The sequence below is a fragment of the Eretmochelys imbricata genome, chromosome 8 (assembly GCF_965152235.1).
Source record: "Eretmochelys imbricata isolate rEreImb1 chromosome 8, rEreImb1.hap1, whole genome shotgun sequence".
Lineage (NCBI taxonomy): Eukaryota > Metazoa > Chordata > Testudines > Cheloniidae > Eretmochelys > Eretmochelys imbricata.
Genome location: NC_135579.1, coordinates 51490283 through 51507587, shown reverse-complemented (window position 1 = coordinate 51507587; position 17305 = coordinate 51490283). Strand labels below are relative to the sequence as shown.

Here is a 17305-nt window from a genome sequence, read left to right as displayed (position 1 = left end):
TATACTACAGAAAAGCGCTTCATTCATAATATTCAAAAACCAGTAGGAGAACACTTCAATCTTCCTGGTCACTCAATAACAGACTTGAAAGTGGCAATTCTTCAACCAAAAACCTTCAAAAACAGACTCCAATGAGACACTGCAGAACTGGAATTAATTTGCAAACTGGACACCATCAAATTAGGCCTGAATAAAGACTGGGAGTGGATGGGTCATTACAAAAACTAATTTCCCCATACTAATTTCCCCCTACTGTTACTCACACCTTCTTGTCAATTGTTTGAAATTGGCCACCCTCATTACCCCTACAAAAGAGATTTTTCCTCCCTTGGTATTCTACTGTTAATTGAATTGTCTCGTTAGCACTGACCCCCCCCCCCACTTGATCAGGCAACGCCCATCTTTTCATGTACTGTGTATATATATCTGCTACTGTATTTTCCACTCCATGCATCTGATGAAGTGGGTTTTAGCCCACGAAAGCTTATGCCCAAATAAATTTGTTAGTCTCTAAGGTGCCACAAGGACTCCTCATTGTTGGTGCTTCACAATATAGCTTATTGGCTTATTTGAAAAATTTATTCAAATGGGCTTTTTTAAAGTTACTGTCACGGCTTGCACACTGGCTGAAGGACTACCTAAAAAGGGTAATTATGATAAATGACAATGTAACAAGTTGTGAGAGGTTGACCAATGGGGTGCTGCAAGGACTGGTGGCAGAACTGGTTTTGTTTAACATCTTTATTAACAATCTGGAAGTTAAACAGCACATTAATGACATTCAGAGATTATATTAAATTAGGAGGTACAGTGAGTGCTAGTGAGGACAGACAAATAACACTAAGCGATCTGCAGGGGTTAAAAGTAGAAAACACCATACACGGTTCTGGGCAAGGTGATACCAGAAATACATCAGTGAATTGGAGCAAATTCAGAGAGGAGCAAGAAAAATGATAAAGGGGCTGGAAAGCCTGATATATGGAGGACACATTAAAATAAGGTGATGTTGTTTAGCTTGGCTAAACCATGCTTTAAAGGTAGGGGATACAGAAACTGACAATATCAGTACTTGTTTGTACAATGTGAAACCAAAGCGAGAGTGGAAGGTTATCCAGTGGCCTAAAGGGATATAAATTAATAGTAATAGGATTAAATGAAACAAAGAAAAATTTGGGATAAATACAAGGAAAAATTTCCTGTTGAAGTCTATTGGACTGTGCCCCGGTAGCAGAAATACTATCTCTTGACTAAGCACTGGAGAATTTACTGTAAAGAACAAATCTCTATTGCATGGGGATACATATCTCTAATTCCTGTGAGTCTATAAATAACAGCAATCCAGAATAAAGGGAAAAGCGAAAGCTCCATGAGCCTCTTGGAAGTAACTAATAACAAGTCCTTCCAACTATACAAAATCCTTGGGAAAATGGGTGAGAGCCCAAAGCCTCAAATCTTATATGAAACAAAATAAATATCAAGGGTAAATGTAAAGAATGGGCGTTATGGTGTGAGAGAGCAGAACAAAAAGCAAGAGAATATTAAAATAGGAAGGACGAAGTTCAAGCACAGCCAGATGATTTTTCATTAAGAATATTGGGGCACAGGAATCCTGTGCTGCCTGGACACGCTACTGGTAGCTCAACAACTCAAACTCCTGCATTGGCACTACTGCGGAATTAAAAACATGTACTTAGGGTCATATGGCCAGAAAAGATCAGAGACTCGTTCTAGCTTTGCAACCTGATTGTAACGGAACAGTGCTCCTGAGATAACCATGGGTCTTGTTGACTGCATAAGATATGCGTCTGGGCAGCAGTGAGATCTCATCATGCTTTGACCTTCAGTTAGGCTGGCTGCATTGTCTTTTGTTCTATTTAGCAGGACTCTTAAAGAGCAAAAGAGGCAGACACTATTCCTGTATATCCAGTTATATTCTGAACTAGAGGCAAACCAAAGAAACTAGACCCTAAGAATCAGCCTTTCCATCACTATTCACACAGGGTTCCCATACAAATCATTTCACTTACTTCAGAGCCTACACCCTGACTTTTTTAGCTCATTTTTGTGTGTTTCATCCAGTCTGTTTCTTTCCTCTATTTTTTTTAAGTGCCCATGTACATCACTGAGTCACATAATATCTGTATTGATTTTAATAAATCAACAAAACTGGTCAAAAAAGGTGAGGTGGTGGTTAAGGACCTGGTTTTTTGTTTGTTTTTTACAATGGGTTACTAAGACCTTTGTTCTGTCACTTCTGGAGGTTCAGTATTTTGGAATTCTCATGTTTTAGCCTAATCGCCAATTCAAATGGAATAGCAAGGAGGGGATTGTGGTGTTCTGTCAGAGTGGTACAATGGCTCAATAATGAAATATCAGGAGATGTGCTACTGTAAGACTGAGTTGCACTGACAGAGCACAGTGTGTGTGTAGGAGGGGAAAGCTGGTATTTCGCCTACTCATCTACCACCAGGCCCGGTGGTGGATGAGTTCTATCAGTCTTTCTAACTTCTCAGCAGTAATGTTCAGTCATTTTTTTTTTTTTTTTTTTTAAAGCTGTGGGTTTTTTTTTCCCCCCCAGTGTTTTGTGCCTAACCTTCCCCCCAGAGGTGAAAGTAAGCTGGTTCGCCCCAGTACAGTGTACCGGCAATAGCCGGTGCACCGCACTGGGGCAGCCCGGCTTCCCCAGGGGGCAATTTAAAGGGCCTGGGACTCCCAGCAGTGGCTGGAGCCCCAGGCCCTTTAAATTGCCTCCAGAGCCCCATTGCTGGAGCCCTGGGATAGCGGCTGCAGGGCTCCGGCGGCTATTTAAAGGACAGGGGCGGTAGAAGCAGGGGAGCCGTAGGCCCTTTAAATAGCCCCTGGAGCCCTGGGGTAGCGGGGGCTCCGGGGGCTATTTAAAGGGCTGGGGCTCCAGCTGCCTCTGCCGCCCCAGTCCTTTAAATAGCCGCTGGAGCCTCGCTGCTTCCCCAGGGCTCTGGCAGCTATTTAAAGGGCCAGGGCAGTAGAAGAGGGGAGCCCCGGGCCCTTTACATAGCCCCCGGAGCCACAGGCTGCTGCTGCTACCCCAGTGTGTGTCTGTGGGGGGGCACTTACCTTCCAGGGTGGGCTGGGGCTGGCTCTGACCCCCTCAACCCACCCCTTCCATCCTAGGCCCCACCCCTTCCGGGGGCCAGAGCTGGCCCCAGAGTACCGGTAAGTCACTCAACTTACTTTCACCCCTGCTTCCCCCCAAAAAATATGTTTGGCAATTGTGGAGTGAGAAGTAACACTACTGAATCTAGGGGGAAACTGAAGTAACCTAACACTAATGTAGCTGGGGGTTGGGGAATGAAGAAAAGGCCAAGCACTAACAGTTCTTATCTCTATACACAAGCCATTCCTTATCCCTTCTGTAGTGCACTGCCAATATCAGCAAAATCCTACTTCACTCCCTTTTGTGGGAGATAAATAAGACAACCACATTCCATATATTGGTCAGCATAGGCTGATTGTGACATGGTAAACCAAAGAATGCGTATGCATAATTATTGAGATTATAGAATAGTAAGTTTAAATAGAAGAATATGCTTTTAAACTTATATGTAGGAGGCAGAGAAACTGAATTTCCTGAAGTTTACATGCCAACCCTTTAAATAAAAACATTTCCAATGACCACGACAGAAGAGATTATTTAAAAGAACGTTCACTTACCCCACATTATGCATTTGTAAATCAAAACTCCAAGCACTGGACAAAGGCACTTTAACAGTCAGAAAGTCGATGCCTTTTTCTGTTTGTATACCACTGTTTGGAGTTTAGAGGAAAAGTTGCACAGAACATTGATTTCCAGTACATTCTATCAAGAGTAAGAGTTTTAAATGCTTACCTGAGAGAACAGAAGCTTAGAAAGCTGTAAATGCAACTTATTTTCAAAATCTTGGCATAACCCTGCCTGCTCTGCCTCTTCCCTCCCCCCAAAGCCGGGAGCAAAGAATCATTGAAACAGCACAATGCACAGATTGCTGGTTTGCCCCCTCAAATGTGCAGTGCAAGTATCAATGACCGAAGAACAAAACCAGGTGCTTTCCTATTTCTGTGTTCTTCCTGTCTAAAATGGGCACCCACTGAGATGAAGAAAACCCCACAAATAACTTTTAATGCTATTAGAGCCACACCTTCCATTCCCAAACCACTGATACTGGGCTTACCTATACTTGTGCCATTTACCCCTCTCCTTAGATCAATCCCTCCTGGATCCAGAAAAAACTTAATATGAATCGAGAGAATATACAAGAGGGCTTTTCTATTCATAAGTAGAGCTGGATCTAATCCACAAAGTTAGAAGCATGTTTGAATTCAGTAGTTTTGGTTTGGGCCCAGCTCTACTCATAAATGCTCTGACTTTTACCTGCAAGCCACTAACCTAATGAGATTAGAGGGCTGCAACATCCAGCATTTGGTGTGAAACACAGGTAGGTCTCATCTCATCTTTACTGTGGCCTGGTAACAACCACAGCATACGAGATAGCATATGCAGAGAAAAACCTACAAAAGCCAGTAGTCTTGTCTTTTATGTACAAATCAGGAGGGTACAGCAGGCCCACCATTACACAGGTGGTCAGCAGAACAGGGGAGCACAAGACCAGCTGCACAAGTGGTAACAATAGCTACTTTTTGCTGTTTATGACCAAAAGGAGAGGGTGTGGACAGCTTCCTGCACCTCTTTGCCTCAGAGTTCTTATAGCCCCATTAAAATTGCAAGGAGGAAAGAGGAAAATAAGACAGTACCCAAAGAAGCATTAGAAGAAAAAATAACTTGGAAAAGACGAGACACAGGAAGGAAGGGGGAGTGCTGAAGAAGAAAACATAAGTGAAAAGAAACACTTTTAAAGTGTTAACGACCTAAATTCATAGACAATACAACGCAGCTGAAGAAAAGACATTTGAGAGGGATAGTAAAGAGTGGAAGGTACGGAAATGAAAAACAAAAAACCCAGGCTGACATTAAGTGATTTGGTACATGGCGTCTTCAAATCTTGTTTGTGATTTATAGATAAGCTGTAGACACAGAACACCACAATACATTCAAACATCTGTAAGACTAATGGCATTTCTTATCAATACAGATGGGTTGGGTAAGAGTTGCTAGGACTTACAAAAGCTCCCAGAAATCCTCATGGTACCCATATGTACTCTGCTGCCCATGGTTATACTATAAGGATTCATTGCATATAGACAAGTTTTGAGATTTTATAAAGTTATAACTAGTACATTCTGTAATTGGACTAAAAACCTATTTTTAAGTGCCCTTTAGAACACAGCATATTAAGACTACCAAAATAGTCTCAGTATGAATATTTACTTCAGATGGTCTTTAAAACAAGGAAAGCGCATTTTGGTGGTCCCCCAACAGATACCAGAAGTTCAACTTTTGGTCTCATTATGAGACTTGGAGAAAAACACAGGAATCGAGCACAGGTAGCTACTCCAAGATAGTGATCTCCCTGTATTTACCACTGATAGTTTAATCTGAAAGAGGACAGGAAAACAGTCCAAGATGGAGCTACCATTAACTTGACCAGGAACTTTTTTCTTTTAAATCCCAATTAATTTGGAAAAAAGAAAAGGAGTACTTGTGGCACCTTAGCGACTAACCAATTTGTTTGAGCATAAGCTTTTGTGAGCTACAGCTCACTTCATCGGATGCATACTGTGGCTTAGTATGTAGTATGGCTTACTGTAGCTCACGAAAGCTTATGCTCAAATAAATTGGTTAGTCTCTAAGGTGCCACAAGTACTCCTTTTCTTTTTGCGAATACAGACTAACACGGCTGTTACTCTGAAACCAATTAATTTGGAGTTTATGATCGGGCTCAGATTAAATTAACTTTAATAAAATTGAATCCACCTTCATACTGGCAAAATATCGATTGTAAAATTAAAGAATCCACCACTTATTTATACATTAAAAAGACAAGGGAGAATTTTGTGGGGATTCATCACAAAACAAGCATGTAAACATGTCTGTATCTGAAGTTAGCTAAAAACTATTCTTCCCAGGGTTGTGAGTATTCTGGGTGACTTTCAGTGATTTGGAGGTTATGGGGTGAACACAAATAAAATGCAGCTATACTGGCCTCAACTCCACAGAGAACACAGGAAGAGAAATCAGTGCTCATCACACATAAAAAAGGCCAAAAACTGTGTGGACAAACATTTTCTAGCTTTCAAGAGTTCTTACACACAGTGGAGAGGAACATAAAAAATCTCTATAATAATACATCTGGACTTTGCCTTTTTTAAACCAAGTCTAACTACTGGTAAAATATTAAAGAGCACTTCATTTTAACTTGACTTATGATTTGACAGACCTTTCTTCTTTCAGACTAAGAAGAACAATAGAAAAGCCTTAGTGCTGTAGGTTTTAGTACAGCAACTGGACTCTAAAGATGTTGGCAAGAAAATCCACACTCCATACTTGGAAAGGTAAACTGAAACTAACAACCGGAAGAATTAAGGCCAGTTAACGCACACATGCAGAGATCCATTTCAGTAGCTTTAAAATAAAGTGTTAGCCATTTCAGACCCCTAATTCATTCCAACTGATACGGGGAAAACACACATGCCATCACCAACCTAAAGTTCTTTTTTGGAGAAGAAAATAAATGTCCAGTGTGAAGCCTACAAAGCAATCTCACGGGTATCTAGGACATATTGAAATTAGACTGCTCACCACCCCATGGTTGGGTTTTAAAGTACACATGACTACTGATTTTAGATCAAATCTTGTGGAAAGGTAAATTATGGATCTCCTAGAAAATGTTACCTGATCATTTATGGCAGCTGATATGCATGCCTTTTGGCCACCTGCACTATTAAATTGTCATCCTGAATCAATAGACGAGTACTAGATTTGTTAGGATAGCCTAAACCTCCACCCCCAATTCAATGGGAAGATATCCCTCCTTCAGAGGAAAGGCGCACTTACTGGGACTTTGAAAGGAGAGGTGTTTGAAGCATCCATGGAGTTGGTTTTCTCGGATGTGCTGGTTCCTGAGATGCTCCGTCTGCGAGGAGATCTCTCTGCTGGGACCTCTGGAGAAGAAAAAGAAAAGAAGTTGGGTGAGGGGAATTGGAAAAAAAAAATAAAAAAACCCAGGTTTTATCCTGCTCTGGACAGAAGCCGTCACAAACTATCAGGTGCATTAGCTAACAGCCAAATCATACTTACATATTTATATATGGCTCATTTGTTACCAAGGTAAGTTACAGAGACATTTTAACTGGCAACAAGCTCAAAATTAGGAATCTGATTTGATCTTATAGGCAATAGGCAGTTATGATTAAACACATTGGTGAAGCTCAATACCCATATGTATTGCTACCTTGTACACTTGCTACTTACAACTCAGAGAACTTTCAACTATTCTTTTTACAAATCAGCAATGTAGTAGTTAACACTGTCAAATAAAACCTGTGACAGAGGGAGATCACGATTTTATCCTATGTTGAACATAATTTGACAAAGGTCAAAGTTCAGTCTCATGCAGGTAATGTGACCCTACTGCTAGCTCAAACTTTGAGACCATCAGAAGACTCATAGTTGCCCGGATAAAACAACATATATACCTTAGCAGATACAAAAATAGGTCAGTTTCTCCTTGTTCTGGCAATATGACCTTAGTAAGATATGACTTTGGCATCCTAAATCTGTGCAGGCAGATCTTGCAAGCTCAAATCTTTACAGAAGATGTGCTCATATCTGATTTTATAGATTTATACAGCATGCACATTATAAAATCACACACACGGACACACATATTAATACCTTTATCACAACTGCTGCCCATCTCCAGTTCAAATACTAGACTTACAGGAATCCAGCTTCATAAATAAGACATTCTCAATAGGATATGAAAAACCACATCCTTAGAAAAAGCCCATTGTTATCTTCTGGATCTTAAAGAAAAGGAGTAAACTGTGACTTCGGAGACTGACATTTTGACTCCTGCCGTTTTCCTTTCAAAAGATAGATGCAGCTTAAACTTCCATTTCTGGCCTCTTGGCCCTTGGGATCTGTGCTACTTCCACTTAAGTGAAAGCTGGTTTTCTCTCTCTTCCCCCTCCCTCTTTACAGCTTGCAGAGAGAGCGAGAAAGAAACACACAGGACTGCAGCTATTCAATCAATCGTTCCGACTGCACATCCTCATTAGTTACTTTCAGGCTATTAACAGACGCCCAACTGCCGGCTCCCCTCAGCTACAGAAAATTTCACTATATATCCTGAGTCACAGCAACAACAAAGGTTTACTGAAATTTACAGCCAGCTGCTGCCAAGAGAACAAGGATTTCTTCACCAAAAATCATCAAGACACCCCACCACACACACAAAAGCCTTCTCCAAGCAGAACATTACCTGTGATACCTTTGCCAATTGGATTCTATTTTATCCATATTATAGTAGATCTTGCCCAAGAAGTCTTGAAGGAGAAAACCAAAATTTATCATCATACCGACTGAAAGGTTAAGAAAATAGGATCATGCTGCAAAAGTAGTAATCCCTCTACTGTAGGGCTTTTTTTTAAAAAAAAAATATAAGTCTCTCAGCTTGCCTTTAAGCATCAATGATTAAAGAACTGCTAACGTGAACAACAGCTTCCAAAATTAGCTACATAGAAAGTTGAACAGCGATCACCAACTAACACTGGTAAATGGGCAGGGCACAGCATTTAGTCCAAAACCACGAAGCTGATGCAAACAGCTCCACTCACACAGAATAAATTAATCAATCTGTCAAAGCTTGCAACAAAAAGACCTTAGCTTACAGTGAGATTTCTCCACAGGCTGATGATTAGCACTGGGCACTTCCCTTTATAACCTATGGGGCACCAGCTGTTTCCTGGTTTCGGAATTTGATGATCACTGCTTCACAGGGCACCTTTAGACAATGGAATGCCTAGAGACCAGTGCTAGACCAAGGATTGAACAATGGTCAATCCCACTCTCAGAATACTTGGCTAGTTTTATTTCTACTATCTTCATCATCTCTCCGACACCTCCCCCCCCCCCAAAAAGAGGGGAGGCAAAAAAGCCAAAAGCTTATGGTATGTCTACACTGCAATTAGACACCTGTGGCTGGCCTATGGCAGCTGACTTGGGTTCGCGGGGTTCAAGCTAAGAGGCTGTTTAATTGCAGTGTAAACGTTTGGGCACAGGTTGCATCCTGAGCTCTGAGATCCTCCCACCTTGCAAGGTCCTAGAACCCGCGCTCCAGCCCAAGCCTGAACTTCTACACTGCAGTTAAACAGCTCCTTAGCCTGAGCCCAAGTCAGCTGGCACAGGCCAGATGCAGGTGCCTACTTTCAGTGTAGACATACCCTTAGGTAAAAACAGCCTGCAGCACATAGCATAGAACTTCTCCTGGCGTAAGTACTCAGAGAGGTAGCCATATCAGATATATTTCAATAATCAAATTTTTGGTGGAAATTTAATTGAAGGAAATGGAAGCGATCTATGCATTTAGAACATGGGGCCAAAAAGAGCTCCTTTACCTCAAATCAAAGAGCATCAACTAATGTAATGACTTTGGCTTTCTTCACTTCACACACACAGGAAATCACTTCACATCATCAAAGCATCCCAAGTAATTTAACAGTGCTGATTTTGCTGAGTCATAAATGAAAACAGAAGAAGTAATTCCCTATCATTTTCGACAATAGGTGGTCCTTTCCCAGGACAGGGAGTTATAGGGAGAAATAAGATTAAACCAAAGGAGAGCTGAGAAGAATCTATGCTCCAGCCCCGATACTCATCTAGCAGCAATGCCAGTTATTTGTAGATAAAAGATGCTGGGATTGCTGCATAAAATGAGTTTCTTCCATGCTCAGAAGATTCATAAAAGTCTATTAAGTGAGGAAAGGAGAAGCAAATATCCAGAGGAGATGCTTGCAATCAATTAGAAACATAACAAAAAATATCAGCAGGAGCATTTTAAGAACCTGCTGGATTAGTCCCTAGCAAAATGTAAAACTGGCCCAGTTCTAACTCCAAGCCTACAAGCTGAAAGCGATGCAACTACTGTGTCCTTAAGAAGTATTTCTGCTGAGTTGGATGGAAAATCTATACTGTTGCTTCTAGGCCAATATTAGATGATTGCCTCCCCCCACTCATGCTACATACTACTATTGCATTGTTTTCACCTGCTGTAAAATCAATGCACCTTTCACGGTCTCAGTATTAAATTATAATCGTTCTTTGCATGGCTCACTCTCTGGGGCCAACACTATAGACAAATCACATTGTCTCTGTGGATAAATAACAGTCTGAAACCTTTTCATCTGTTCTCTCAACCTCTGAAAAATAAATGGATTTCCCCCCTTCCAATCTTAACAAAAAAAAAAAAAAAGTTGCAAACATTCCTGTGTGGAGCTTTTAATTCATCACCTCATTTATCTGTGTTAAATAATATTAGTCAGCTGCAAACTAGCTGAGGCAATTACTCAGGAATGGCAAATGCCTGTGAAACCAGATCTATAAAGGACGACATATAGCTCTCCCTTTTCACCCCTTCACACAGCAATGCCCTCTTCCCACTGTAACATGCAATTGCTCATTCTTTTGGCCCACATGGCAGGAGAACTGTTTATTTCAAGACATACACAATTGCCACTTCATTAAGCATTCAGCAGGGAGCACTGGTATGGCAGATGGCGGGCACCCTTCTCCATTGAATCCAGTCATCTTGGCCACAAATGCTGGCCTCAGCTCCCTCCAATGAGGGAGCAATGGTCCACAAGCTTCTGGGTTTCCAGTATAGTAGCTTGTTGTTTCCAGCCTTTTGTAACTTGAATCCTTGCATTTGTGGGCCCCTGTATCCTACTACGAAGGCCTTTTTCCAGCACGGAGAGGATGAAATGAACAATCTTTGACTTGGCTGGAATATTGTGTGCAGTACTGGTCACTCTCAAAAAGGATATTGCATAATTAGTCAGGTTCAGGGAAGGGTAATAAGGATCGCTGGGGACACGGAAAAATCATATGAAGAGAAATCAAAAAGATTGGGATTGTTTATCTTAGAAAGGAGCCAACTAAGAAGGGACATGTCTACAAAACATTGAATGCTACGGAGAAGGGATACAAGGAGTTTATGTTTTCCCTATCACAAGAATTAGGAAATTCAATGAAATTAGCAGGTGGAAAATTCAAAGCCGATAAAAGGAAATATTTCTTCTTCACACCATGCAATTAGATAGTCGAACCCACTGCCACAGGAAAATGTTGAGGCCAAGAATTTAAAAGGTTTCAGAACGAGAGTAGACATTTATAGGGCTAATTAGAACATCCAGAGTTCTAATTGTTAGTGCTATGAAAAATTATTGAAGGGATATTAAACCATATGCGTTAGGGTTTAAATGAATCTCTAATTAGTAGATATCAGGATGAGACCTAATTTTTGGAGACAGATTACCTCACATCTGACAAGTGTGATGTACTTATGCCTTCTTCTAAAGCATTTGATGCTGGTCACTGTCAGAGATGGGATACTGGACTAGATGGGTCTGATTCAGTCTGGTCTGATTCAGCAATTCCTCTATTCCTACGATAATTAAAAAATTCTCAGTCTGTATGTAGGTCACACAAGCCTTCAGCAGTTTACAAATGTAATGGCTTGGTAGCATGGAGGCATTATGAAAATGTGAAAAGGTGAAGGCTTTACCTTGGAATAAACATCACCCCTTTGGATTCCCCCACTTGGGGAAAATTAGACTTGTTGGGCTTAGTTTAAAGCCCTGTTATACAGGTTTAATTAATTCCTTCAGTTAAAAACTGGAATTAGAAGGCAGCCAGAACAAATGTGATTTTGCACCAGGCTTGGTAGCTCACCGAACTCTTGCTCTGAATGAAATATAAGAGAATACAAGTTCCACAGTGTATAACTTTGTGGGCAAAACAATCTTGCTGTGATGGTTCCTACAACCACGAAGTGAATATTGATAGGTAGTCTAGACAGGAAAGATAAAAAGTAAGACATGAGATAGGGGTGAGTTTGATAATGAAAAGTATAAAAGTGAAATACTTTGGTAAGTAAAGAAGAGAATAAAAAATGAAGGAAACACACAGAGCATTTGCTATAGCTTCCCATTACCAACCAACTTACTGTATAGCAGCAAGAATCAAAAGCTTCCGATAGGGTTGCCAACTTTCTAGTCGCACAAAATCCAACACCCTAGTCCCACCCCTTCCTGAGGCCCCGCCCCCTGCTCACTACATTCCCCCTCCCTTGATGGCTGACTCTCCCCCACCCTCCCTCACTTTCACTGGTCTGGGGCAGGGGGTTGGGGTGCGGAAGGGGGTGTGGGCTCTAACTGGGGGTGCGGGCTCAAGGGTGGTCCAGAAATGAGGGGTTCAGACTTCAGGAGAGGACTCCAGGCTGGGGCAGGGAGTTGAGGTGCAGGGGGGGTGAGGGCTCCAGCTGGGGGTGTGGGATCTGGGGTGGGGCTGTAGATGAGAGGTTTGGGGTGCAGGAGGGGGTTCCAGGTTTGGAGGTGGGGCCAAGGGATTCAGAGTGTGGGAGGGGGCTGCGGGTTGAGGCAGGGGTTTGGGGTGCAAGAGGGGATGAGGGCTCTGGAATTGGGCCGGGGATGAGGAGTTTGGGGTGCAGGAGGGGGTTCCAGGTTGGGAGGGGGGCTCAGGGCTGGGACGCGGGCTTACCTCTGGTGGCTCCCTGGAAGCGGCCAGCAGCAGGTCCGGCTCCTAGGCAGGGGGTCAGGAGGCTCCACGAAGGCACTGCCCCTCCGCCCCCACTCTCATTGGCCAGTTCCCTGCCAATGGGAGTACAGAGCCAGTACTCGGAATGGGGGCAGTGCGTGGAGCCCTGTGACCCCCCTGCCTAGGAGCCGGACCTGCTGGCTGCTTCCGGGGCATAGCGCAGTGTTAGCCGGGACAGATAGGGACTAGCCTGGCTTTGTGCCGCAGCACCACCGACCAGACCTTTAATGGCCCAGTCAGCGGTGCTGACCGGAGCCACCAGGGTCCCTTTTTGACTGGGTGTTCCAGTTGAAAACCAGACACCTGGTCACCCTAGCTTCCTAGCCAACTACTGAGTATTTTAAAACAACAGATGTTCACAATCCCATGACAGAGAAGTTTGAGAATGAAAAATGACAGCAGGTGTTCCGGTTACCAAAATGGTGCTCACATACTTACAAGAATCCACCTAGCTCCATGGGGTCTGAGGTCCAGGGCTGCTACCCAGCTCCGCAGGGACTGGGGCTGCTGCCCAGCAATACCCAGCCCCACAGGGTCCAGGGCTGTCACCTGGCCCCAGAGGGTCGGGGTTTAGGGTCCATGGCTGCCCTGCCATCCAGCTCCGCATGGCGGGGTCCAGGGTCCCTGCCACCCAGCCCCCCACCCAGGGCTCCACTCCTGGCCCCACCCTGCAGAGGGGTCTCTGGGTGGGAGACGCTGGGCATAAGGGTCTGTAGGGGTGGTTCAAGGGGACGCGCTGTGATTCTCAACCTGCGGCCCAGGTAACACATTATGGGCCACATTTGCGGCTCATAATGATAAATAGGTTGAGAAGCACTGTTCTAAGAAGTCATGTCTGCTAACTGTATGCTCTGTAAAGAAGGTGAATGCACGCAGGTATCCATTTTTAACTTCTCATGTACATGCCTCCAGAACCTCTTATTACTGGTAAGTTCTGTATGAAGATAGCCATGAGAGATTGAAGACAAGAGAAATTGCTGGGACGAGCATCAAGATGTCCTGTAGTGGCTCAAGAGCATGAGTGCCAACCTCAGAGCAGACTGTTACAAACCACAGCACAAACCCCAGATTGTCTGAGTTCTATACTTAGATTTCACCAACCAATTATGAAGTGTGAACTCCTCAAGCACTATAATAGCCTTCACATGGAGTCGCAGACTTAGTATACCCATCTGTCTTGCCACCAAGGTAAGCTTACCTTTGTGATAGATGGTCCCTTACACCATGAATCACAGTAATGTTCAGGTTACTCCCAGTCCCAAGGGACAAGTTACTTAACCCAGGTCAATCGCTCCTTAGACCTCACCAAAGAGAATGCTTGTAGCCAATCCTATAATAAACTATCTACACATTTATTAAAAGGAAAAGGAAATGAGAGTTATTTACAAGGTTAAAGCAGGTAAACATACTTACACAAAAACAATGAGGAGTCCGCACTCCTTGTTGTTTTTGTGGATACAAACTAACATAGCCATCCCTCTGATACTTGATACATACACAAATGAGTTATGATTTTAAATTCCAAGGGGCAACAGAAGCTTTCATAATAAGAAAGCTCTGTATGTTGTGACAGAGTTGGGCCAGATGGCTACAGGAGATTAATAGAAGACAGATATATTAGCCCCAGGCTAAGTAGGTCCCTTTTCCCTGTGTAAGGTAACAGGGAAGGTTCCAGAACAATCAGGAACCTTCTGGAGATAATTAAGACAGGCTGATTAGAACACCTGCAGCCAATCAAGAAGCTGATAGAATCAATTAAGGCAGGTTAATCAGGGCACCTGGGTTTTAAAAAGGAGCTCACTTCAGTTTGTGGCGTGTGTGAGAGGAGCTGGGAGCAAGAGGCACTAGGAGCTGAGAGTGAGAACGCAGACTGTTGGAGGACTGAGGTGTACAAGCATTATCAGACACCAGGAGGAAGGTCCTATGGTGAGGATAAAGAAGGTGTTGGGAGGAGGCCATGGGGAAGTAGCCCAGGGAGTTGTAGCTGTCGCACAGCTGTTCCAGGAGGCACTCTAGACAGCTGCATTCCACAGGGCCCTTGGCTGGAACCCGGAGTAGAGAGTGGGCCTGGGTTCCCCCCAAATCCTCCCAACTCCTGGTCAGACACAGGAGTCGTCGACCTGGACTGTGGGTTCAGAGAAACGGCCAAGCTGAGGGCTGCCGTGAAGCTCCAAGGTGAGCAAATCCGCCAATAAGCGCAAGACCGACCAAGGTAGAGCAGGAACTTTGTCACAATGTCCTTAGGGCTAACCCAGGCTAAGCATCTGAGGATCTCTTGCTTATGCCTAGAAACCTTGCCCCTTAGAGTCCAGTCAGAATAAAGGATATGGTTTCTTCATTTTAGAGGTTTTATTCCCTTCTCCCTTGCATTCTGAGCTGCAAATTCAGCTGTTGGGAGTAATTCACTTGCATGACTCATCTTTATGGGGAAGAGGGGCAGAAAGCAATCGGCCAAGTTTTTTGCCTTCTTGAATGTTCCATAATAGTTTGTCTGATGGGTTGTTGATGGGTCTTCCCTGTTGGACAGGACATAACACCTTCTGTTGGAGACCAGCATTTCACATTAGTTAATGTCTCTCTCCTGCAGGGTGATCTCCATAGTTAGAGAGGCTTACAATACTAATGCTCCCATCTTATAATAGGGGATACAGATGTTATAAGGGAGATTGATGTGTGCAGCAACTTGCAGGCATTCATAAAGTGTAAACAATAAACATTCTTATAATTCTAATACCCATTTTAACAATACTAACACACAGCTGAGCCAGATTGATTCCTGCTATATATTTGTCAGTATTCAACTGAGGCATGGGGTCTTTGACATCAGATGGCACCAGGTATGCTGGCATCACAAGGAGCCAGACCAAAACTGAGTCTGCAAAAGCAGAGACAAGTAGCTGCAGCAGAAGATGCCAATACTGTCATCAGTGCCTGACATTCCTCTTCCCTTGTGCTGTTCCCTCCTGCCTCCTTCTCCAGTCGCTCCATTTCAGGCTCACTGCTCAGCTGGTTTCCTTAGTATTCAGAGTTTCTGTGGGTCAGAGGAAGCATAGTCTAGCGGGTAGATCAATAGACTGTGATTCTGGAAATCCAGCTTTGCCACTAACTTCCATGTGACTTTGAGTAGTTCATTTCAACCCTCTGTGGCTTTGTTTCCCCTCCGACATTTTATAATCTACATAGACTAGACAAAGAAAGTCTTTAGGGCAGGGAATGCCATTCATTCTATGTTTGTACAGTTCCTACCACACTGAGTCCCCAGCTTTGTTGGCCTTTTAAGCACATACTGCAATATAAATATTTAATAATAATAATAATAGTCTGGATCTGGGTTTTGGTTTGAGTCCATTTCTAAGAAGTGCACTCTTATTTAACTTAACATGCAATAAGCATTTTCAGATGCAACAGAGTCCTGGATGTAACTCAGCTCTGCGGCAGTTTCCTATTGCTCTTAAAAAACCAGGGTTAGTGATTTAGGCTTTCATGCCTCTGGTCCATCAGGACAGGACTTCGTCCTTCTGTGAGCAACACAAACAGAGACCCTGAACCTGCAGAAGGGTTTGATTAGGGAAAAATAGGCCTCACATGTTCAGCAGGTGTCCAGGGATGCCACTGAAACCTGAGTCTGGATTTGGGATTGGACAGAATTTGGAAAGTGGTATCTCATGATTAAGACAGAAAACTGAGGCCATATACAAACTATGAAACATTCAGCAAACTATTTTCTTTCCTGATGGGGAAATTGCAAGCCAGGGCTGAGGTTTCCCTGAGGCTCAGGACCATGGTAATGAACATTAGAAAAGCCACTTTTTCTATGAAAGAGAGAAAGAATAGAACACTAACTACAGGTGTAAATCTCAGGCATTTAGCACTAGGTTTAGGCTCCACAGGAAAATTAGATACTTAAGATATTGCCTTAATCAAACTGATTATAATGGAAGAGAACTTATCCAACTTGAGGACCGAAACCAGGACCCAGGGAGCAAGCAGAGAACCCTTTCTTCAAACCATCCTGGAAGAACTCCAGAATGAAAGATAATGGATCCCTTGCTGAAGCTTGTGGATGAAGGGATTCCACACTCTGATGTGGGGGGCTGGGGGCCAGGGCCCTGCCTCCTATATCTCATCTTAGGAGTCCCCATCTGAGTCCTGTTCCCCTGGAGGTTGTCTTTGGATACCTAGGCGATAGGACTGGGGAGCTGTCCTGATGGTCTCTGGGTCTGGATAGAAAGGGGAGATGGGACCCAGGCTGCTGAAGCAGAGCATTGCTGCCCAGTTCAGAAACGCTTCTGTCCCTACTTCGGCTGGCTGTGGTAGTTCCACAGAAGGCCACAATGTATGGTTGCGGGGCATGGTGAACAGAAAGGGAACTTTCAGTCCTTATCCTCTTGCTTTTTCTGAGATTAACTTTCCATTTTTCTCCCATGTTCTATGTTATTCTGGAGCTCTGTTGAGGCCTGCAAGTAAGACGGTTTCTCAGTAGAAAGGAACTTGTGGCAGCTACTTCCAGTGAGGCAGGAGAACAACCTGGGAAGCCTGCTTGCACACTGGACAGAG

At 43.5% G+C, this 17305-nt stretch overlaps 1 protein-coding gene across 1 annotated transcript in view; it reads right to left on the bottom strand.

The window, feature by feature from the left end:
* Window positions 1–17305, bottom strand: part of RASAL2 (RAS protein activator like 2) — a 184872-nt gene that overhangs the window by 61616 nt on the left and 105951 nt on the right. The window contains exon 4 of the mRNA XM_077825004.1: window positions 6968–7074. Coding sequence (XP_077681130.1) covers window positions 6968–7074 — 107 coding nt within the window. The remainder of the gene's footprint in view (window positions 1–6967; window positions 7075–17305) is intronic.